This window comes from Bufo gargarizans, chromosome 3, assembly GCF_014858855.1.
Source record: "Bufo gargarizans isolate SCDJY-AF-19 chromosome 3, ASM1485885v1, whole genome shotgun sequence".
Taxonomy (NCBI): Eukaryota; Metazoa; Chordata; class Amphibia; order Anura; family Bufonidae; genus Bufo; species Bufo gargarizans.
This window is the reverse complement of record NC_058082.1, coordinates 295,119,535-295,144,395: the sequence shown is the minus strand read 5'-3', so window position 1 is coordinate 295,144,395 and position 24,861 is coordinate 295,119,535. Positions and strand designations below refer to the sequence as shown.

At 43.6% G+C, this 24,861-nt stretch overlaps 1 protein-coding gene across 1 annotated transcript; it reads left to right on the top strand.

The window, feature by feature from the left end:
• The first annotated feature begins 1 nt into the window (after position 1).
• EIF3I (eukaryotic translation initiation factor 3 subunit I) lies at positions 2-23,602 on the top strand. The gene is made up of 11 exons (XM_044286511.1): positions 2-69; positions 5,501-5,593; positions 5,714-5,801; positions 8,162-8,227; positions 14,618-14,767; positions 17,129-17,256; positions 17,609-17,719; positions 18,094-18,183; positions 22,414-22,487; positions 22,568-22,660; positions 22,741-23,602. Exons 1-11 carry the CDS (start codon positions 67-69, stop codon positions 22,820-22,822), a joined length of 978 nt encoding a protein of 325 aa, XP_044142446.1. The 5' UTR covers positions 2-66; the 3' UTR covers positions 22,823-23,602.
• The last annotated feature ends 1,259 nt before the right edge of the window (positions 23,603-24,861 follow it).

Here is a 24,861-nt window from a genome sequence, read left to right as displayed (position 1 = left end):
CTCTATCATTCCCACTTCCGGGTCCTTTCTACACGCGCCTGAGGACAGCCGGCAGCCTTGCTCATAATGGTGAGAGAGCGGAAACGTTGTGTGCGTTTATCTTTGCGGTTTTGATGCGGTTTAGGACTTTTCCCGGTCCTTATGTATCGGATTTGTCCCAGCCTTAGTTCTCCCTAGTAATTACCTCTCCCTGAGCCATGGCTACAAGTCCACTACATGCGCATCTGTAATTCTGACGACGCCATCATCCTGTGAAGATGATAACACACGCTGTTCTGTTATTAGGGTTCACTTTTCAGAGCAGTCATTGACAACTCGTTCAAGTATTGTATCCGTAATCTGGTCATGTTGGGGATCTAGCTTTATAGGTGGGATCTAGGGTTGAGCGAATCCGCTTCTGATTGCTGTGTCCGATTCTTTTAAGAATATGGGCGCCGTCCTACTGTAAAATGTATGGTCTCTGCGGGGGTCTCTCCGACGTTTCAGCAAATATCGCCAGACTTGCTTCATCTCGCCTCTGTCACGTGTAACTTTGATTATTCGCATACATTACTGTATCAAAGTACAGCTGAACTGCTTCGTAGTGAGGCACAAAGCCGAGTTTAGCTTAGTATTTTGATACAGTAATTTACGCGAATAAAATAAAGTGACGTGATATAGGCGAGACGAAGTAAGGGTCCATTCACATGTCCGTTGTTTCTTTCCTGATCTGTTCCGTTTTGTGCGGAACAGATCTGGACCCATTCATTTTCAATGGGCCCTGAAAAAAATCGGACAGCACAATGTCTGATTTTTTTTTTCAGGACCCATTGAAAATGAATGGGTCCAGATCTGTTCCGCAAAAAACGGAACAGATCAGGAAAGAAACAACAGACGTGTGAATGGACCCTAAGTCTTGCGATATTTGCTGAAACGTCGGAAATACCTCAGCGGAGGCCATACATTTTACAGTAGGACGGCGCCCATAAAGGTTTAAAAGAATCTGGTTTGCTCAACCCTGGTGGGATTATTAGTTTATATGATTTCAGCAAATGAAGCTAAATCACCACTAAAGCCGACGTGTACCGTTTTCTAATATACTTTGTGGGTCAGTTTGTCATAGTTGGGGATGAGCAAACTTGTGTTTTCAAGTTTGGCGTACAAGGTTCAGGTTACCTAAGAATTCCGTTATGGATTCCGCTACTTGTCCGTGGTAGCGGAATTCTTAGATAACCCGAAACTTGTACCCCGAACTTGAAAACTGAAGTTTGCTCATCACTAGTCATAGTTTTTAAGATCTCTGTGTCTACCTTGTGTTACCTTACTAATTCACCTGAAGTTATCTTCTCTTTAACCTCTCAGTAACCAATTCCAAGAGCTGTACCTTTATTGTTTTTCCGTCAATGTACCCATACGAGGGTTTTATTTTTTTTTATTTTTTTTTGTGGGACAAGTTGTAGTTTCTAATGGAATAATTTAGAGGTACACACAACTCATTGATTAACTATTATCACTGCTTTCTGGGGGTGGGTGGAAAACACAGCATTTCGGCCACTTTATTTCGCCACTTTTTACATTTTGTGACGTTCACTTTGCAGCATAAGGCCTCATGCACACGACCGTTGTGTGTTTTGCAAAACACGGATGGCGTCTTTGTGCGTTCCGCCATTTGCGGAACGGCACGGACAGCCATTGATATAACTTCCTATTCTTGTCCGCAAAACGTACAAGAATAGGACAGGTTATTTTTATTTTTTTTGCGGACCACGGAACAGAGAAACGGGTGCGAACAGCACACGGAGTGCTGTCAGCATCTTTTGCGAACCCATTAAAGTGAATGGGTCCGCATCCAAGCCGAAAAAGACTGCGGCTCGGATGCGGACCAAAACAACAGTCGTGTGCATGAGGCCTAAATAACATGATTAGATAACAACCATGCTAAGTATGTGTGTGTATACCGTTATATACATATATAAAGTTTTACCACTTTTTTTAAAAGAGCGTTTTTTTTTATCGCCATATCCCAAACGTAATTTTTTTAATTTTACTTTTTTCATTTTTCTGTTGACAGACTATGTGATGGCTTTATTTTTGCAGGACAACTTGTAGTTTTCTTTGGTACCATTTTGAGGTACATAAGACATTTGAATCTTTTTTTTTATTTTTTTCTTCCATTCTGTGTGTGTGTGGCGTATAAGCAAAACTACAGCAATTCTAGGTTTGTTTTTCAAATTTTGCAGTATTTTTTTTTATTTTAGTTTTTTACGTTCACCATCCAGCCTGTAGGATCCGTTAGTACGGATCCAGCAGGCTGTTCCCCTTCCAGGACAGCCTGCCGGACAAGCCTAAGGCCCCATGCACACGGCCGTTGTTCACGGCCGTGTGCGGGCCGTGGAACCGCGGCCTGGATCCCTTCCTGTGAGCTGGAGCGCACGGCGTCACTGGTTGCTAGGACGCCGTGCGCCCCCTGCTGCCGGCACAGTACAGTAATACACTGGTATAGATCGTACCAGTGTATTACTGTTCTGTGCCGGCAGCAGGGAGCGCACGGCGTCATAGCAACCAGTGACGCCGTGCGCTCCTGCTCTCAGGAAGGGATCCAGGCCGCGGTTCCACGGCCCGCACACGGCCGTGAACAACGGCCGTGTGCATGGGGCCTAATTCTAATGTATTAGAAGTCTTTTAGGCCGCTTTCACACGAGCGAGTTTTCCGCGCGGGTGCAATGTGTGACGTGAATGCATAGCACCCGCACTGAATCCGGACCCATTCATTTCAATGGGTCTGTGTACATGAGCGTTGTTTTTCACGCATCAGTTCTACGTTGCGTGACAATCGCAGCATGTTCTATATTCTGCGTTTTTCATGCAGCCCATGCCCCATAGAAGTGAATGGGGCTGCGTGAAAAATGCATTGCATCCGCAAGCAAGTGTGGGTGCGATGCGTTTTTCACTGATGGTTGCTAAGCCTAGTTTCACACTAGCGTTCGTCGGTCCGCTCGTGAGCTCCGTTTGAAGGAGCTCACGAGCGGACCCGAACGTCTCCGACCAGCCCTGATGCAGTCTGAATGGAGCGGATCCGCTCAGACTGCATCAGTCTGGCGGCGTTCAGCCTCCGCTCCGCTCGCCTCCGCACGGACAGGCGGACAGCTGAACGCTGCTTGCAGCGTTCAGCTGTCCGCTTGGCCGTGCGGAGGCGAGCGGATCCGTTCAGACTTACAATGTAAGTCAATGGGAACGGATCCGCTTGAAGATGACACCATATGGCTCAATCTTCAAGCGGATCCATCCCCCATTGACTTTACATTGAAAGTCTGAACGGATCCGCTCAGGCATCTTGCGCACTTAGAAATTTTTCTAAGTTATTAATGCAGACGGATCCGTACTGAACGGAGCCTCCGTCTGCATTAATATGATCGGATCCGTTCAGAACGGATCCGATCAAGCGCTAGTGTGAAAGTAGTCTAAGGCCTCTTTCACACGGGCGTTGCGGAAAAATGTGCGGGTGCGTTGCGGAAACACCCGCGATTTTTCCGCGCGAGTGCAAAACATTGTAATGCGTTTTGCACTCGCGTGAGAAAAAACGCGCATGTTTGGTACCCAAACCCGAACTTCTTCACAGAAGTTCGGGCTTGGGATTGATGTTCTGAAGATTGTATTATTTTCCCTTATAACATGGTTATAAGGGAAAATAATAGCATTCTGAATACAGAATGCTTAGTATAATAGCGCTGGAAGGGTTAAAAAAATAAAAAAGTTAACTCACCTTATCCCCATGATCGTGTAGATCCCGGTCTGTTCTTTAGCTGTCTGCTGAATGACCTTTGGTGATGTCAGATCACATGCTCCAATCACATGGTCCATCACCATGGTGATGGAGCATGTGATCTGACGTCATCAAAGGTCCTTTAGCCACAGCTAAAGAACAGACCGACCGGGAACTAGGCGATCATGGGGATAAGGTGAGTTAACTTTTTTTTATTTTTTTTAACCCTCCCAGCACTATTATACTAAGCATTCTGTAGTCAGAATGCTATTATTTTCCCTTATAACCATGTTATAAGGGAAAATAATACAGTGAATAGACTGTCACCTAGAACCCATGCGTGGAAATCGCACCGCATCCGCACTTGCTTGCGGATTCTTGCGATTTTCACGCAACCCCATTCATTTCTATGGGGCCTGCGTTACGTGAAAAACGCTGAATATAGAACATGCTGCGATTTTCACGCAACGCATAAGTGATGCGTGAAAATCACCGCTCATGTGAACAGCCCCATAGAAATGAATGGGTCAGGATTCAGTGCGGGTGCAATGCGTTCAACTCACGCATCGCACCCGCGCGGAAATCTCGCCCGTGTGAAAGGGGCCTAAGAGATGTTTATTTGTAAACATTCAGTTTTTTATCACGCGCATGAAAAACGCATCAAAACGCATTGCACCCGCGCGGAAAAAACTGAACAACTAAACGCAATCGCAGACAAAACTGACTGAACTTGCTTGCAAAATAGTGCGAGTTTCACTGATCGCACCCTGAACGCATCCGGCCCCAATCCGCAACGCTCGTGTGAAAGAGGCCTTAGTGTAGTGAGAAGCTCCTTCCGTAACAGCCTGGGTTTCCCCTTTACAGACACCGTGCCTCTGAAACATGCAGCCAAAATCCTACCGACCCTTGACTGCAAATTATCACCTCCAAAATCATGCAGCTACTGTGGATTGGTGGAGTTTCGGCTACCACATGGAAGCCAAGCCTAGGGGCTTCGTCACACAAGTTTTTTTTTGTATTCTGTATACAGGCCTTTTTCTGCGTTCTGTATATGGTCCGTATACGGAACCATTCATTTCAATGGTTCCGCAAAAAAAAAAAAAAAAAAACAGAATGTACGTATGCATTCCGTTTCCGTATTTACGTTCAGAGATAGAACATGTCCTATTATTGCCCGCAAATCACGTTCCGTGGCTCCATTCAAGTCAATGGGTCAGCAAAAAAAAAAACGGAACACACACGGAATGTACTCCGTATGTCCTTCGTATCCGTTCCGTTTTTGCGGAACCATCTTTTGAAAATGTTATGCCCAGCCCAATTTTTTCTATGTAATTATTGTATACTGTATATGCCATTCGGGAAAAAAAGGAACGGTACAGGAAACATTACTGGGGGGAAAAAATGGAAAAACGGCCCGCAAAGCACTGAAAAAGCCATACGGTCGTGTGAGCGAGCCCTGAGGTGTGTTTCACATTAGGAGGAGAGATGCCTGCTGCATACTGATAATGGAAGAGGTTCTGTTACACTGAGGATGCCCTTACACATTAGTAACCCCTCCGTGCACACCTCTGGTGCCTGCTCCCACCAAAATCATGTTTGGCTGATATGTATTTGGCCAGCTTTTGATATAAATTGCAAAATGGGAAATAAAACCTATTGCACAAACTTTTATTTTTACAAGGTTATATGAAAATGGTGCTATCAGTTGTAGTAGCTGTAAGTCAAACTTGTCCATTAAAATATGTTTTTTTCTTTAAGAGACCCATCCTGCTTCAGGGCCATGAGCGCTCCATTACCGAAATCAAGTACAACCGAGATGGGGACCTGCTTTTCACAGTTGCAAAAGATCCAGTAAGTCGTTTTCCGACTTTGAGTTCTTCTGTCAGTTGGATGAAGTTTTGGGGAGATGTCACTGTCTTCTATGTATGCTGCTTTACAAACCTTCATATTTTCAATGTTGTTTGTCCCTAGGTGGTTAATGCTTTTTACTCTGTGAATGGAGAACGCCTGGGTACCTACAATGGTCACACAGGAGCGGTCTGGTGTGTGGATGTTGACTGTATCCTTTTTGATTACGACTTTTGTTGGATTCAACACTTGCACAGATTTAGGCTACTTTCACACTAGCGTTAATGTTTTCCGGTATTGAGATCCGTCATAGGGTCTCAATACCGGAAAAAAAAAACGCTTCCGTTTTGTCCCCATTCATTGTCAATGGGGAGAAAACGTAACAGAACAGAGTGCTCCAAAATGCATTCCGTTCTCATACCGGAGAGCAAACTGCAGTAAGAGAACACGCAAGCTGCGGTTTGCTTTCCGTCCTGAGATGCGGAGCAAGATGGATCCGCCATGACCCACAATGCAAGTCAATGAAGACGGATCCATCTTGCTCCGCATCTCAGGACGGAAAGCAAAGCGCAGCATGCGTTTTCTCTGACATAATGGAAAATGGATCCGTCCCCTATTGACTTTGAATGGAGTTCATGACGGATCCGTCTTGGCTATGTTAAAGATAATACAACCGGATCCGTTCATAACGGATGCAGATGGTTGTATTATCAGTAACAGAAGAGTTTTTGCTGAACCCTGCCGGATCCACCAAAAACGCTAGTGTGAAAGTAGCCTTAGTGACTAATGGTCAAAAATAACATTTCTAGTTTTAGAATGTCTTTTACTAGGTAGCAGAATTGTAGAGTGTATATGAAGGTGTTTTGTGATATAAATGTATTGCCAACATCCATCCAGTTATCAGAAAGTCAGATTACTGCTAATGAGTCATATAAGATCTTCCAGATCTAGATAAAACATCCTTTCCAAGCTGTGGACAATTATTTAAACTGTACTCTCCGGTTCCAATGTCTTATTAATGGACACAGCCTGGGCACTGATAAAATAATAAAAGCACTAAGGTGAATGTAAGTGTTTTTATAGTTTTATCAGGGCCCAGGCTGTTTCCATAATAAAAAGAATAATGTGGAAAATCCCTTTAAACTACACAGCATGTTTTAGTTATTGGATCCCACTTGTTGGAGATGCCAGAGAGATGTAGTATTTTTTTATTTTTATTTCTTAGTTTCTAACTTTATCAGCCTGTTACGATTTATTGACATATTTCAAGATTTGTTGGTTGATTAACCCATGGATAACGGAGGTTTTTTTTACTTTTTGCAGTTTCATTTTTCTTCCCTATTTCCTTGAGCCCTAACTTTTTTTTATTTCCGTTCACATAGCTGTCGTATGAGGGCTTAATTTTTGTGGAACAAGTTGTACTTTCTAATGCCACCATAAATTATGGCATGCAATGTATTTGGAAGCAGTAAAAAAAAATTCCAAATGGGGTGGAATTATAAAAAAAAATTACCCTATCGTTTTACTGGTTCTGTTCGCATGGCGTTCAGTTCGCGGCAAAACTGACCCATACCCTTCATTCTCTGGGTCAGTACAATTACAACGATACCCCTTATGTATAGGGTTTTTATGTCTAAATAATGTAAAAGGAAACTTAAACTTTGAAATTGTATGACTTTTTGATCACATTTTATTACATTTTTTTGGGTAAGAGAAGCAATGAAAAAATGGCAAATTGGCCATTTTGACCCTTTTTCCCGTTACACCATTCGCTGTATTGGAAAAATATTTTTAAATTTCAACAGTACTGGTGTTTTCAGCCGCGGTGATACCCATGATGTTTATTTTTTTTTTGTTATTCAGGTATTTATTTTTTTATTATACGGAAAGGGGGGTGATTTAAACTTTAACTTTTTTTATGATTTTGAAGCTCATATATGAGCATATAAAATGCATTTTCTATTTATTTTTTATTTTGAACAATCATAGATTTTTAAGCATATTTGGACATATTACTGAGAGCTGCTTTTTTCTCATGTTGGCCTGCCACCTGGTGGCCAAAATAAGAATTGCAGTTTAAATGTTCTCAGTCTCTTCAGCAAGGCTGAGCGCATTCAAACCAATTACCGGCATCCTCATTGGACGCAGGGGATGCCGGTGTCAGACCCCGCTGATTTGATATTAATGAGCTATCCTGAGATTTTTTTGGGGGGTAAACTAATATAGACTGATGACCTTACTAACTTAGCTGTAGAGTTGCCAGTACTGATCCGCTTGTTTAGAATGATCCAGTGGTTGACTCCACTCCATATGGCCTGTGGATGTCTCTTCCACCATCCCCTCCTTGTTGCCTTTGTGCTCTTTTACACACAGAGAGTTTAGGGAGTGCAGCCTGTTATATAATTCCCTTGAGGCCAGGCTAAGAACAGAAACCATCACTTGATTGTGTAAAAGATGCTGCTGCTCATCAGATGGACCTGGAGATGGTTTCACCAGTCCAGTTAGGCCCAGGATTTCATAGTAATCGAACGCTGATCTTTGCATGTCATCATCCTTAACTCGAGTGCGCAGGGGACACGCGACATGTGCTTTCTGGATCAGCCGATAACTCCTGTAGGTTATGGGACTGTGAAACCGGTAAGTTCAAAATAATCTCAATTGTGATTTTTACATTGTATGTTCTTCTATTTTCTGATCTATTACATTTAAATAAAAGTGGATTCTAAACTGTGAATATTGGAGGAGATTTATCATAACAAGAGCAAAGAAAAAGTGGATCAGTGGCTCTTTAGGCAACTACTCATTCTTCCCTTTACTCTAGTTTAGATAGCCGCTGGGTGCATTATTATTATTACTATTTATTATTATTAAAGCGGCATTCATTCCATAGCGCTGTACATATGATAAGGGGTGCACATACATAACAGACAATTGCACTAATCATAAACAAGACGAGTTACAAACTGGTACAGAAGGAGAGAGGGCCCTGCCCTGGAGGGCTTACAATCTACATGCATGAACATTTCTTCCATGTGGTCTCAGTAGGAAAAGGGGATTTGGCAGCAGCTTATCTCCCATGAGAACAAAAGGATTCGGCAAGTAGAAATTTAACAACCCTTCGGACCCCCTAAGCTGTATTGTAGGCCGAATCCGGAAGAGCGTAGAGTTCGGCCGGCTAATGAGTATGGGGTACTGCCAACAGAGAGAGGACTAGGGTGAAGTGGATCTTTTTGCCTGATCCCTTTGTTCTCCTGGGAGATAAGCCACCACTAGAAATGTCTGGTATCGGCTTTCTCCTCTCTCCCCGTTGAATACATATTCATGTTCAGACGAACCAGACTTGTATGGGAGAGTTCGGCGAGATAGCTGTCGGCTGAATGATCGATTGGCCGACAGCTAGTAAAAGTGCGGGGGCCCTGATATCTGACGATTGGGTATGGTCAGGCTGCCCCTTACACATTAGATGAGTGGTGGTCTGGCTCACAGTTGCTTAAAGTGTATGACCCCTGATATCTGACGATTGGGTATAGTCAGGCCGCCCCTTACACATTAGATGAGTGGTGGTCTGACTGACAGTTGCCTAAAGTGTATGGGCACTTTTACAGAGGCTCTTTTCCCTCTTTTTCACTGCTGTTTTCTTTGCTATTAGTTTATAGACATTCTGTCCTTTCTCTTCCACCAAGAGCCACATGCCCGGCTGTCATTTTTTTTAAACATTTGTATTAAAGTCTAAAGCATCTTGTAGCAAAACCAGGCAGCAAAATCAAAAATTCAGAAGTGTGGCTAAGGGCAAAAAACACAATTGTAGATACAGTTTCTTGTTTTTGGTCACTATACTAAAACTCTGCTGTGTTATCATCCATATAAAGGAGGACTTTTTTTTTTTATTGGGACTGCACACAGAGAGATTTATCATACTGGTGTAAAGGAAAACTGACTTAGTTGGCCTTTACAACCGATCAGATTCCACCTTACATTTTTCAGAGCTCCTCAGGAAAATGAAAGGGGAATTTGATTGGTTGCTCTAGGCTACTTTCACACCAGCGTTTTTGCTGGATCCGTCATGGATCAGCAAAAACGCTTCCGTCATAATAATACAACGGTCTGCATCTGTTCTGAACGGATCCGGTTGTATTATCTCTAAAATAGCCAAGACAGTTCCGTCTTGCTCTGCACTAGGGCTGCACGATATGGGAATTTTGTGCAATTGCGATTAGGGCCCTAAAAATTGCGATAACGATATGCGATGCAATATTTTAAAGGAATTGTGCTAGAGGTCTATTTGCTTGGATTTTCCCATATGAGCCGCTGACGCGGCTGGGTATGACATAGTTGTGGGGGATCTGTGGATGACGCTGAGTTGTGGGGGATCTGTGGATGACGCTGAGTTGTGGGGGATCTGTGGATGACGCTGAGTTGTGGGGGATCTGTGGATGACGCTGAGTTGTGGGGGATCTGTGGATGACGCTGAGTTGTGGGGGATCTGTGGATGACGCTGAGTTGTGGGGGATCTGTGGATGACGCTGAGTTGTGGGGGATCTGTGGATGACGCTGAGTTGTGGGGGATCTGTGGATGACGCTGAGTTGTGGGGGATCTGTGGATGACGCTGAGTTGTGGGGGATCTGTGGATGACGCTGAGTTGTGGGGGATCTGTGGATGACGCTGAGTTGTGGGGGATCTGTGGATGACGCTGAGTTGTGGGGGATCTGTGGATGACGCTGAGTTGTGGGGGATCTGTGGATGACGCTGAGTTGTGGGGGATCTGTGGATGACGCTGAGTTGTGGGGGATCTGTGGATGACGCTGAGTTGTGGGGGATCTGTGGATGACGCTGAGTTGTGGGGGATCTGTGGATGACGCTGAGTTGTGGGGGATCTGTGGATGACGCTGAGTTGTGGGGGATCTGTGGATGACGCTGAGTTGTGGGGGATCTGTGGATGACGCTGAGTTGTGGGGGATCTGTGGATGACGCTGAGTTGTGGGGGATCTGTGGATGACGCTGAGTTGTGGGGGATCTGTGGATGACGCTGAGTTGTGGGGGATCTGTGGATGACGCTGAGTTGTGGGGGATCTGTGGATGACGCTGAGTTGTGGGGGATCTGTGGATGACGCTGAGTTGTGGGGGATCTGTGGATGACGCTGAGTTGTGGGGGATCTGTGGATGACGCTGAGTTGTGGGGGATCTGTGGATGACGCTGAGTTGTGGGGGATCTGTGGATGACGCTGAGTTGTGGGGGATCTGTGGATGACGCTGAGTTGTGGGGGATCTGTGGAGGGCGCTGAGTTGTGGGGGATCTGTGGAGGGCGCTGAGTTGTGGGGGATCTGTGGAGGGCGCTGAGTTGTGGGGGATCTGTGGAGGGCGCTGTTATATGGGGGGATCTGTGGAGGGCGCTGTTATATGGGGGGATCTGTGGAGGGCGCTGTTATATGGGGGGATCTGTGGAGGGCGCTGTTATATGGGGGGATCTGTGGAGGGCGCTGTTATATGGGGGGATCTGTGGAGGGCGCTGTTATATGGGGGGATCTGTGGAGGGCGCTGTTATATGGGGGGATCTGTGGAGGGCGCTGTTATATGGGGGGATCTGTGGAGGGCGCTGTTATATGGGGGGATCTGTGGAGGGCGCTGTTATATGGGGGGATCTGTGGAGGGCGCTGTTATAGGGGATGTGTGGAGGACACATAGGGCCATGAGGGGGGCCAGCTTAAGACATATAGCATCTTGTGCTGGTCCCCCTCATGTGTCCTAAACTGGGCACATAACTGCCTTTTGCGTGTAAAGTGTTTTACTAGTGTGTGTGTGTGGGTGAAACAATCTCTCTCCTAACAGGTCCGGCCTCTGTACTCACTATGAATGCAATGCACTGCAGCGAGCTGGCCGGCCGGCGCGTGACTGACGTCACTTAGTAACGCTCCTGCTTCCTGAAGTGGGAGGAGCGTTACTAAGTGACGTCAGTCACGCGCCGGCCGGCCAGCTCGCTGCAGTGCATTGCATTCATAGTGAGTACAGAGGCCGGACCTGTTAGGAGAGAGATTGTTTCACCCACACACACACACTAGTAAAACACTTTACACGCAAAAGGCAGTTATGTGCGCGGGGCCCCTTCCATTTTCAGGTCAGCCAAATTGCCATATCGCATTTGCCGATTATCGCGATTCGATTATTTTTTCGATTTATCGTGCAGCCCTACTCTGCACCACGTCGCGGACAGAAAAACGCTGCTTACAACGTTATTCTGTCCGCGATAGGGACGCAATGGAACGGAATGCATTCTGGTGCACTCCATTTCGTTCAGTTTTGTTCCCATTGACAATGAATGGGGACAAAACAGAAGCGGAAAGCGCAGATGTAAAAGTAACCTTTGCCAATTTTCCCTTACACCAGTTTTGATAAATCTCTCCACTGTGTCAGTGTATAGTCTGTTTTTATGATGCACCCATTCACTTGAGTCTTTTGTGAAAATTGGACCAAAGTGTTGCATGCTGCAGTTTTCTCAGCACAGACCGATGGTCAACAATAGTGGGTCAGTGTTCAATCTGAGAACAAGCGTCATCTGAGTGAGCCCGAACTAGTGAAAAATCAGATTGGTAAAGGGACAAAGACTTTTGTCTAAGCGCACAAATTATCGGATTACCTGATGAACGAATGTTACGCTCGTTCATCAGGTAATCAGTGGTACGTTTCCATCGCCCAAACCATCGCTAGTGAACGTTACTATGAACGCTCGTTAGCAATAATCTGTGCAATTCTCGGCCCGTGTAAAGGGCCCTTAAGTCATGGCCTGTTTCCCTTAAAGGGGTATTCCCATCTTATTGATCATAGTTTATTTAAATATTTTTTTTCCCAGTGAACATTTTTCTAAATATATTTCATTTAAAAATTCCCACCATTCTTCCATAAATTAGATGTCTCCTACTTCATTGTTTATGTGCGTTTACCATGGATACGGCCACCTCTAGCCTGCCGCATCCATAGGACGCGCTTGCGCAGAAGAACTCTGATGATCCAGTGGCTGGCCTCTCATTAAAAGTGTGAACGCGCATGCGCTGATCTATATTAGGGCTCTTTCTGCGTTCTTTTCTTCCGGCATAGAGTTCCGTCGTCGGGGCTCTATGCCGGAAGAATACTGATCAGGATTATCCTAATGCATTCTGAATGGACAGTCCGTCCTTCACGATGCATCAGGATGTCTTCCGTTCCGGAACGGAACGTTTTTTGGCCGCAGCAAATAGCGCAGCATGCTGCGCTTTTTGCTCCGGCCAAAAATCCGGAACACTTGCCGCAAGGCCGCATCCGGAATGAATGCCCATTGAAAGGCATTGATCCGGATCCGGCCTTAAGCTAAACGTCGTTTCGGCGCATTGCCGGATGCGACGTTTAGCTTTTTCTCAATGGTTACCATGGCTGCCGGGACGCTAAAGTCCTGGCAGCCATGGTAAAGTGTAGTGGGGAGCGGGGAGCAGCATACTTACCGTCCGTGCGGCTCCCGGGGCGCTCCAGAGTGACGTCAGGGCGCCCCAAGCGCATGGATGACGTGATCGCATGGATCACATGATCCATGCGCATGGGGCGCTCTGACGTCACTCTGGAGCGCCCCGGGAGCCGCACGGACTGTAAGTATACCGCTCCCCGCTCCTACTATGGCAACCAGGACTTTAATAGCGTCCTGGCTGCCATAGTAACACTGAAAGCATTTTGAAGACGGATCCGTCTTCAAATGCTTTCAGTACACTTGCGTTTTTCCGGATCCGGCGTGTAATTCCGGCAAGTGGAGTACACGCCGGATCCGGACAACGCAAGTGTGAAAGAGGCCTTACTTTCAGCCGCGTCTAAAATAGTAAATGCAGCACAAAAGAATATAGATCAGCGCATGCAAGGTGAGTTAAATTATTTTATTTTTTTAACCCCTCCAGCCCTATTTTGCTTAGCATTCTGTATTCAGAATGCTATTACTTTCCCTTATAACCATGTTATAAGGGAAAATAATACAATCTACATAACACCTAAGGCTACTTTCACACTTGCGGCAGTGTGATCCGGCGGGCAGTTCCGTCGTCGGAACTGGCCGCCGGATCCGCCGATCTGCTGCTGACTGAAAGCATTTGTGAGACGGATCCGGATGCGGATCCGTCTCACAAATGCATTGCAAGGACGGATCCGTCTCTCCGCTTGTCATGCGGACCGACGGATCCGTCTTGTACATTTTTTTTTCATTTTTACCGATCTGCGCATGCCGGAACGACGGATCCGGCATTCCGGTATTCTGAATGCCGGATCCGGCGCTAATACATTCCTATGGGAAAAAATGCCGGATCCGGCGTTCAGGCATGTCTTCAGTTTTTTTTCGCCGGAGAGAAAACCATAGCATGCTACGGTTTTCTCTTTTGCCTGATCAGTCAAAATGACTGAACTGAAGACATCCTGATGCATCCTGAACGGATTACTCTCCATTCAGAATGCATAGGGATAAAACTGATCAGTTCTTTTCCGGTATAGAGCCCCTGTGACGGAACTCTATGCCGGAAAAGAAAAACGCTAGTGTGAAAGTACCCTAACCCAAACCTGAACTTCAGTGAAGAAGTTCGGGTCTGGGTACCACATTCAGTTTTTTATCACGCTCGTGCAAAACGCATTGCACCCGCGCAATAAAAACAGAAAAACTAAATGCAATCGCAGTCAAAACTGACTGCAATTGCGTACCTACTCACGCGGGTTTGCAGCAATGCACCCGGGACGCATCTGGACAAAAAACATGACGCCCGTGTGAAAGAGGCCTAAATGTCGGCCTTTGTCTTTTGGGATGGTTCAACTTCAATAAGCAAGTGAATAAAAACGACATAGGTGTGAAAAATGGAGCACATTGCTGTTTAAAAACCATGTTTTGAAGATATGGGACTTTTATCTTTATAGAAAACACACTTACAGTGCACCTCACCCTACATTTTATAGCAGTTCTTTCCAATTCTAGTATGTTTTCGGCATTTTTCGGTTTTTATGGTTGTCTTCACCGTTTTCTCTGGACTTCTAGGAAAGCAGCTAGCTCTGCTGGAGACAAACTCAGCTGTCAGAACCTGTGGATTTGACTTTGGCGGAAATATCATAATGTTTTCAACAGACAAGCAGATGGGTTACCAGTGCTTTGTCAACTTCTTTGACATAAGGGATCCATCTCAGATTGGTGAGTATAAATGTCCGTTCAGTTAATTTTGGGTGGAAATCCCCTCTAATGCAAAATGTGAGATTTGTATAGAACAGCAAAAATAATGCAGTATTCTTTTTTTAACTGCACTGTTAGCTAAAATGGCACAAAAATATTGTGAGCCTAAGATAGGATACAGCACACTCACAATCATAGCCTACTGTACTCATAAGCGGAGGACACTGTATATTTTATTTTTAAAACCACACTTTTTTTTTTTTTGCTAAAGCCCCCCCACAATACTACAACCAGATGATACACACAATAAGTTATAAAATGCCCTAAAAACACAGCATTTTGTTTTGGTTGGCATTTTAAGGGTGTTTTTAGGCCCTTAGGCTAGGTCTACGCGACGATATTTGTCGCACCAATGTCGTGCGACAATGGTGTCGCCCTGCAACATGCGACATACTGCGATGCAACAGTTGCAAAAAATCAATTCGAGATGGATTTTTCTGCGCATGTTGCGTTGCGACACCATAGACTATCATTATAAAAATTGTCATGCGACTTAGTGTCGTCGTGTAGACCTAGCCTTAGTGTTTCTTTCTAAATTGCAGTATGCAATTTCAGCGACTGCACTTGTAACTAATGAAACGTCTGTATGTAAGAAATTCAAGAATTTCAATCAAACCTGGGAGCCTGGCAGCACCCTAGATGTGCCCCAGTGGCCTTCTATGGCTTCTTAGGGGATATGTTATATGCAAATATATATATATAGATATGATATGATATGACATGAAAAGTTTTGCAAAGTTAGTGACCTTTTAATGACCAGACACTATTTTGTGATTTAACAGACATGATTGTTTAAAGGCCATAACTTTTTAATTTGTTGGGCTACCCAAATTTTTTTTTTTACATGTCATATAGGTATAGGGCTGCTTTTTAAAGGCTTTTTTTTTTTTTAATATGGGGGGGGACGACGACGACTTTGAAAGCAGTGTATATTTTCTCCAAACTGTACCTTTTATTCTTAAGGGCTGTTTCACATGAGTGGATGCCGTGCGTGACATCCGCTCTGTGAATGACAGCCAAGACCCGATGCAGACTGCAGAGGCACGGAGCAGTAACATGACTGATAATGCTCCGTGCCTCTCTGTGATCTCTTTACTACGAAATCACAGTGAGATAAAGTTGTCCCTGTGATTTCGTAGTAAAGAGGTCACAGAGAGGCACGGAGCATTATCAGTCATGTTACTGCTCCGTGCTTCTGCTGTCCGCAGCGGGTCTTGGCTCTCATTCACGGAGCGGATGTCACGCACGGCATCCACTCGTGTGAAACAGCCCTAAAGAGGACCTTTCATGGGTCCAGACATTATATAATAAGTAGCACGTTTTGTAAGGCATAAAGCAGGGATCTAATAGCGCTTACTATTTTTCCTGGGCACTGCTCCGTTTGCCCGCTGTGCCCCTGTTAAATTCTCCCACCTTGTATGCTAATTAATAGCATCCGTACAGGGAGGAGGAGACGCCAGGGTTTCTTAATGGGCGTCTCCTTCTCCCTGGCTGTAGCGTGGTCCAATCACAGTGGAGAGCTGCACAGCCAGGGAGAAGGGGAGTTTTTTTTTCTCCCTGGCTGGGACGCTCTCCGCTGTGACTAGACCGCGCTACATCCAGGGAGAAGGAGACGCCCTTTGAGAAACTCTGGCGTCTCCTCCTCCCTGTACCGATGCTATTAGTTAGCATACCAGGTAGGAGAATTTAACAGGGGCACAGAGGGCGAACCAGGAAAAATAGTAAGCACTATTAGATCCTTGCCTTTGCCTTATTTAAAGACGTTGTCTAGGATTATTATTATAAAAAAAACAATCAACTTTTCCCCCCCTAGAAACAGTAGCACACTTGTCCATGGGTTCCGTCTGGATGTCCTGGAGTATTAGACACAACCCATTGACAGTTGTGGTGGTTTCTGGGAAAAAAAAGCCTTTTGTTAATCCTGGAGAATTCCTTTTTAAATGCACAAATATATATATAAATGTTAACTGTGGCAGATCAACCCTACCTGGCATAGAGCCTGGTAGGGTTGATGATGCTAATTTGTGCACTGCTCCAGCGACGCCCCCGTTGCTCCATAGTGATGCCCCTCTGCTTGTCATCACACCCCCCCCCCCCCCCTGCCTTTAGATTGACAACGCTAGACCCCACTCATGTCCAGAACGGCGTACAACATCTTTGCTCGTCGGGATAAAGCCGAAAATGTTTTGCGCATACGCCGTTCTATACACGAGTGCGGTCTAGCGCTGTCAATCTAAAGGCAGAGGGGTGTGATGAAAAGCAGGAGGGCATCATTATGGAGCACCAAACTGTGACCAGTTACTGATTAAATGCTTTTTGCAGAGGAAAACGAGCCTTATATGAAGATTAGCTGCAGTGAGTCAAAGATAACCAGTGCTGTATGGGGACCCCTAGGAGAGAGCATCATCGCTGGACATGAAAATGGAGAGCTGAACCAATATAGTGCAAAGGTGTGCGGCAAGTCATTTCCACCAAAGACTTATTTATCAAACTGGTGTAAAGTACAACTGGCTGAGGTGCCCATAGCAACCAATGCCATTCCACTTTTCATTTTACAAAGGAGCTGTCCAAAATGAAAGGTGGAATCTGATTGGTTGCTTTGAGCGACTAAGCCAGTTCTACTTTACACCAGTTTGATAAATGACCTCCTTAGACTTCTGTCTGTCTTTTTTTTTCCATGCAAGAAAGTATTTTATACTCTGTATAGAACATTTCTCTTTTCTGCGTAAATGTAACAAAGAAAAAAACGTTGAATGTATCGGAATTCTTTGTAAGCTTTTTAACCCTTTGGTTTTCTTTTAGTCTGGAGAGATTGTGAACAGTATCAAGGAGCACTCCAAGCAGATCAATGATATTCAGACCTCCAGAGATATGACCATGTTTATCACTGCATCCAAAGACTGCACTGCCAAGGTAAGGCACTTGATAGGCAGTCATTAAATAGCTTGTCTCCTTGTGCACGGCAAAAGATGCTTGATTCTTGTGAATATGTAAAAGAAAACTGTGGTCAGGAGATTTTTATGTGGAGTTTTTATGGCCATGGGGCAACTCATTCTGATGAAATAAAATAGAAAGTATAACTTGGGCTACATGCACAACTTGATGGGCTTACATAGTTTTTTTCAGTCCACTATGTGTTTGGATTTTTTATTGTTTTGCAATGCTGTAAGGCGCTGTACATACAGAAGAGTCTTTGTCTGATGGCAGTTTTGTTCCTCGTTGGCATGTTTCATACATTGCTATGGATATTGTATAGTGTATGTGATTAATCTGTGTTTTCTTTGCAGCTCTTTGACTGCACAACACTAGAACATCAGAAAACGTTTCGTACAGAGAGACCAGTAAATTCTGCAGCACTGTCTCCAATCTATGATCATGTAAGTAAAAAGGTTCATGCTTAAAGGGGTTGTGCACTTTTTTTGGGGGGAAGAGAGGGGTCAGCAACCCCTCTCTCTTGGGCAGACCTGCAAAGGGAAGCATATATAAACCTGCTTCCTGACACTGGCTCCTTATCTCCCCAGCCTCAGCTTTTCTGCTGCGCTCTCCAGGTGTAAACTTCCATTTTTATACCTATCGCAAGGGGAGTAGGTCATCTCTGTGGCAAGCAATTGACTGCACACGTATCAAAATGGAAGTTAACCACTTCACATCCTCACATAGGATATAAACGTCTTATGGGTGGATGTTTATCTCTGAAGGGACGTTCTGGAATGTCCATTCAGACATGGCAGCTGCACGCCAATCGTGCAGCAGCCAAGCGGGGGGCCCGCTGTCACATGACCACTGGGGCCGGGAGAGTGCAGGAGCTGTCGGGTCTTCCATAGACTTCGATCAGCCCTGCACTGAGGCTGTACAGCGTTATATTCTGGTGTACAGCCTCTCTGGGGGGTGTATTTCCCCTGTAACTGGGGGCCCCAGTTACAGGAGAAATCAATAGTGGGGGAAGAAAAAAGTGAAGTTAAATGTCCCCCAGAGGTCTTGTATTGCCTTATGGGGGACGCAAAGTGTAAAATAAAAAAAATAGTGTTTAAAAAAAAAAGTTTCACAAAAAAATTCCCCAGTTAAGTAATTCAATAAAAAATAAAAATAAAAGACATATTTGGTATTGCTGCGTCCGTAACGACCAGCTCTATAAATATATCACATGATCTACCCCGTCCGATAAACACCATAAAAATCCAAAGAAAAACTGTGTCAAAAAAAGCCTTTTTTGTCACCTTACATCACAAAAAGTGCAACTCTAAGTGATCAAAAAGGCGTATGTCCCACAAAATGGTACAAAAAAAAAAAACGTCGCATCATCCTGCAAAAAATGAGACCCTAAATAAGACAATTGGTCAAAAAATAAAAAAGCTATGACTCTAAGACTTTGGAGACACTAAAACACAATTTTTTTGATTTCCAAAATGCTATTATTGTGTAAAACTAAAATAATAAAAAAAAAAGTATACATATTAGGTAACTATCTGCTCTATAAAATTGTCCCATGACCTAACTCCTAAGGTGAACGCTGTAAAAATAAATAAATAAAAACTGTGCTAAAACAACCAGTTTTTTGGTCACCTTGCCCCATAAAGTGTAATTATAAATGATCAAAAAATCATGTGTACCCAAAAATGGTGCCAATAAAAACGTAAAATCTTCCTGCAAAAAACGAGCCCCTGCACAAGACGATCGGCAGAATTTTTTTTTTAAATGCCGTTCAGAAAATGGAGACACAAAAACATAATTTTTTTTCTCAAAAATGCTTTATTATGTAAAACTGAAACAACGAACAAAGAAAGTAGACATATTTGATATCATTGTGTCCGTAACAGCCTGCTCTATAAAAATAGCACATGATCTATCCTGTCAGATGAATGTTGTAAAAAATAAAAACTGTACCATTTTTTGGTTACCTTGCCTCACAAAAACATAATATAGAGCAATTAAAAATCATATGTACCCCAAAATAGTACCAATAAAACTGGCACCTTATCCACTAGTTTCCAAAATGGGGCAACTTTTGGGGAGTTTCTACTGTAAGGGTGCATCAATTAAATTTGATCTCTATTTTCCTTTAATTCTTGTAGAACACCTAAAGGGTTAACAAAGTTTGTAAAAATCTGTTTTGAGTAACTTGAGGGGTGTAGTTTCTACAATGAGGTCATTTATTGGGGGTTTTCTACTATTTAATTCCCACAAAGTGACTTCAGACCTGAATTGGTCCTTAAAAAGTGGGTTTTGGAAATTTTCTTAAAAACTTTAAGAATTGCTTCTAAAATTTCTAAGCCTTCTAACGTCCTAAAATAAAAAATTACATTTACAAAATGATGCCAACATAAAGTAGACATATGGGGAATGTTAAGTAAGGCTTCGTTCACATCACCATTCGGCCTTTCCGTTCTCCTGCTCCGTTTAGGAGCAGGAGAACGGAAAGGACGGAGAAGGCACATAACTGAGCCCTTAGGACCCCATAGGCTATAATGGGGTCCGTTATGTTTCCGCTCAGAAGATTATTTTGGAGCGGAGAAAAAAGTCCTGCATGCACAACTTTTGTCTCCGCTCCAAAATAATCTTCTGAGCGGAAACATAATGGACCCCATTATAGTCTATGGGGTCCTTAGGCTCCATTTGGCTCAGTTATGTGCCTTCTCCGTCCTTTCCGTTCTCCTGCTCCTAAACGGAGCAGGAGAACGGAAAGGCTGAACGAAGCCTAATAAATATTTTATGAGGTATCACTTTCTGTTTTAAAAGCAGAGAAATTATTTTATAAATGTGAAATATATTGACTCAAATTTACCACTGAAATGAAGTACAATGTGTCACGAGAAAACCGTCCCAGAATGGTTTGGAAAAGTAAACGTGTTCCAAAGTTATTACCACATAGTGACACATGTCAGATTTGCAAAATTAGGCTCTTTCAGGAAGGGGGTAAATGGCCCTGATGTGAAGTGGTCAACATCCTGGGAGTGCAGCAGAGCAGCATAGGCTGAGGATAAAAGGAGCAGGGATACCCCCCCCCTCAAATATGCACCATCCCTTTAACCCTTTCTACCCCGGGCCAGTTTTGACCTTCCTGCCCAGGCCTGCAAATCTGACATTTTGTCACTTTATGTGGTAATAACTTTAAAACGCTTTTACTTATCCAGGCCATTCTGAGATTCTTTTCTCGTCACATATTGTACTTCATGACACTGGTAAAATTGAGTCAAAATATTATTATTTTTTATTTAGGAAAAAAAAAATAGTAAATACAAAATTTGCCAAAAATTGTGAAAAATTAGCAAATTTCAATTTCTCTACTTTTATAGTAAATAGTAATACCTCCAAAAATAGTTATTACTTTACATTCTCCATATATCTACTTCATGTTTGGATCATTTTGAACATTTCCAAACCCCAATTTTTTCAGGGCCAGTTCAGTTATGAAGTCACCTTCTGGTTCTTACATATTAGAAACCACCCATAAATCACCCCATTTTAGAAACTACACCCCTCAAGCTATTCAAAACTTATTTTAGAAACTTTATTAACCCTTTAGGTGCCCCACGAGAATTTAATGAAAATTAAAATGAAATTTCAAAATTTTTAGCAATTTTTAATTTTTGTCTATTTTTTTTTCTGCAGCACATCAAGGGTTAACAGCCAAACAAAACTCAAAATCTATTACCTTAATTCTGTAGTTTACAGAAACAAACCATGTGCGCTCAAAAACTGATGTATGGGCGCACAGCAGGCTTCAAAGTGGAAGGAGCATCATATGGCTTTTGGCTATTATTGCCATAATATTATGATTCTGGGGCATCTTTTCTTAAAACTATGTAGTGGGCCATTCCTCATTAATAATTATTAATAAATTGTCAACTGGGTGTTACCAGCCCTTATGTGAAGAGGAGTGTGTCCTTAGACAGATTGATAGCAATGTCAGATGTTTTTAGACACCTCCACCTGGTAACACCAAGTTGTCAATTTAGTCTTACATTTCTAGGTGGAATAACATAGGAATGTAGAATACTATTTTTTGTGGGACAGACATGTCAGAAGACTTGACAGATCTGTCACACTCTTTATAAAAATGAATAAAGAAATGCTAGTGCTGGGGTCGGCAACCTTCGGCACTTCTCCTGCATTGCTTGCTCTGCCATTCTTGTAACTTCCATAGAGGTGAAGAGAATGCTGGGATGTGTAGTTTCGGAACGTCGGGAGTGCTAGAAGCTGCTGATCTCTATGCTAGTGATTAATGATCGAATATGAATTTGCTAAATGGCTCCCTGAAATTACAAATTAGAATTGGGCAACCTGAGGAAATGTATTTGCCAAATATTTCTCCAGCCTTTGCACTGGGATTGTATGAAACTTTTGATTGTAGTGCGACTTTAGTAATTCTCTATTCCAGTTACTGGCTCAGTGTTAGACTTGTTTGGAACACATGTATTTCAAACAATTCTAAAATGTCACATTTGCCATTTTGTCAGTTCTCATTGCTTTTTAAGGACTAGGTAGCTATTGTGTTTGCCCTAATATATGTCCTAGTTATATTATACATATAAGGATTCTGCCCTCATGACAAGGTCCCTTTTAGACCTTTATTAATCCTTGGACTTCTTTCATTACCGATTGTACAGGTTGTTTTGGGAGGAGGACAGGAAGCCATGGAAGTGACAACAACATCCACCAGGATTGGTAAATTTGAGGCAAGGTAAGCAAGTTTGTTATGATCTTATTCAGGGGATGGTTACTTAATAGATTCATTACCTAATAACTTTCTGGTACGTCTAGATTTTTCCATGTTGGCGTTGAGGAGGAATTTGGAAGAGTGAAGGGCCATTTTGGACCCATCAACAGTTTAGTATTCCACCCTGATGGCAAAAGGTGAGTGCAGGTTTTTGCAATCTTTGAGTAAATCAATTTGTAACATAATTGTGATCAGTTTTCTTTCCATCTTTCTACAGCTACAGCAGCGGCGGAGAGGACGGATATGTCAGAATACATTACTTTGACCAGCAATATTTCGATTTTGAGGTTGAATATTGAGCTTATGGCAGCTTTCTGGCTGTTCAGAATGCGCGTGAAGAAATTCCATCAAAACCAAATGCAATTTGAAAACCGGACAAAGCACATTAATTTAAAGGGGTTGTTCAGTTCCAGGAGGATGTTGGTAAACACGGGACCCGTCTGTCATAAAGAAGTGAGAATTACTTACCTGGCAGATCCAATGCCACTGCTCTTGTTCTGCTGGCCAGGATCTATTTGCTTCGCTCCAGCAGTGATGTCAGGTCAGCATGTCACTACTGCAGCCAATCTCTGGCCTCTTCAGTGAACCACCGAGGCAAGTGATTTCCAGCAGAGGTCAAGTGTTGTTGACATGATATCACCACTGCAGCCGGGTAAATAGATCCTAGCCAGTAGAACTGGAGCGGCGGCAAGGGATCTGCCAGGTAAATAATGATCACTTCTTTATAGACGGCGGATCCCCTGTGTTCGGTTTCTTTCTGAATTGGATAACCCCTTTAATATGAATGCATTAAAGGGGCTTTACACTCCTGTAAAATCGGGTTATAAGGACATTCAATGCTCACACCATGTTACGTAATCCTTCTTTAAATGTTGCCATTGGCTCTGGGCAATAACTGCTTAGAAAGGTGCAAACATATGTAACCATTAATATTTATGTGAGTATCTTCGTCCATGGAGCTCAAAGCTAGGGTATGGCTGTATACACAGTAGTGTTTCGTGGTCATAATAAAAGGAAATAAATAAAATGTTGATAAATTATTTCTGGATATTAGCAATAAAAAGGCTTACCTTACTTCACTTAGGGTTTTCCAGGATTTCTATGGTGTATAACAGATGTCCAAAAATCACTCTGCTTTGTTTCTGTCCCATATGTATCACTTCCTGTATCCAACCAGTACCACTGCTCCAGCACCGCCTTTCACAACACCCAGCTAGTTATATAGATGCTCCCCTATCACTGCCCATTTCAAAACTCCTAATCCCACTCACCACATCAAGGTGGCCTCTTTTGAATGGTTCCCTACTCTAAATTGGCGCAAAACAACCCAAGAACATCCTTGCTGTCAGGCTAAGCCCACCATGGCACTGGGCCACACCAACCCACAGGCACAGCACCACAACAACAGAGGCTACCATACAACACTGCCACATGTGATCTCAAAAACTCACCTTTCCATGTGGTCTCAGAAACGGACTGAAACCAAGTAGGAATTATTGCCATTGCAGTCTCATGGTGTCTGCACTCCTCCCATTCAGCCCAGGTGTTTTTTTTAATTAGCATAAGGGTTAATTTCTACTTGGTTCCAGATTCATTCAAGTAGACAGTTCCAGACCCATTCAACTTGAATAGGTCCGTGATCGGTCCACACCACAAACATGTTCTATTTTTTTGTGGTGTGGAGGTACAGAGAGAAACCCCATGGAAGCACTCCGTAGTGCTTCCATGAGGTTTCATGCCTACGTTCCGCATCTTCCGGATTGTGGACCCATTCAAGTGAATGGGTCCACATCCGTGATGCTGTGAGCACACTGAATACAGGCACAGGCGGAAAACGGCCGCGTGCATGAGGCCTAAGCCATCAATATTTAATCGTGTAGTTCTGACACTCGGCAGCTCCATGGGTCTGCTCTCTGGGTTCTATTCAGTTGAATGGGAGCTGAGCTGCAGTAACCCAGCACAGCCACTGCACTAAGAATGGAGCTGTGTTTCCACCGCTCTTCAAAGTATTAGGCTACTTTCACACTGGCGTTTTGGTTTCCATTTGTGAGATCCGTTCAGCGATCTCACAAGCGGTCCAAAACTGATCAGTTTTGCCCTTAATGCATTCTGAATAGATAAGGATCCGCTTAGAATGCATCAGTTTGACTCCTTTCCGCTTTGGAGGCGGACACCGGTGTCCGTCTGACGAAACTGAGCCAAACTGATCCGTCCGAACACACAATGTAAGTCAATGGGGACGGATCTGTTTTCACTGACACAATCTGGCACAATAGAAAATGGATCTGTCCCCCATTGACTTTCAATGTTGTTCAAGACTGATCCGTTTTGGCTATGT

Bases quoted from the DNA above. Each gene is read 5' to 3' on its own strand.
- EIF3I (XM_044286511.1), top strand. The intron at 17,257-17,608 runs GTGTGCGGCAAG...GTTTTCTTTTAG, and splicing joins TGAACCAATATAGTGCAAAG to TCTGGAGAGATTGTGAACAG. The intron at 22,488-22,567 runs GTAAGCAAGTTT...TGGTACGTCTAG, and splicing joins ATTGGTAAATTTGAGGCAAG to ATTTTTCCATGTTGGCGTTG.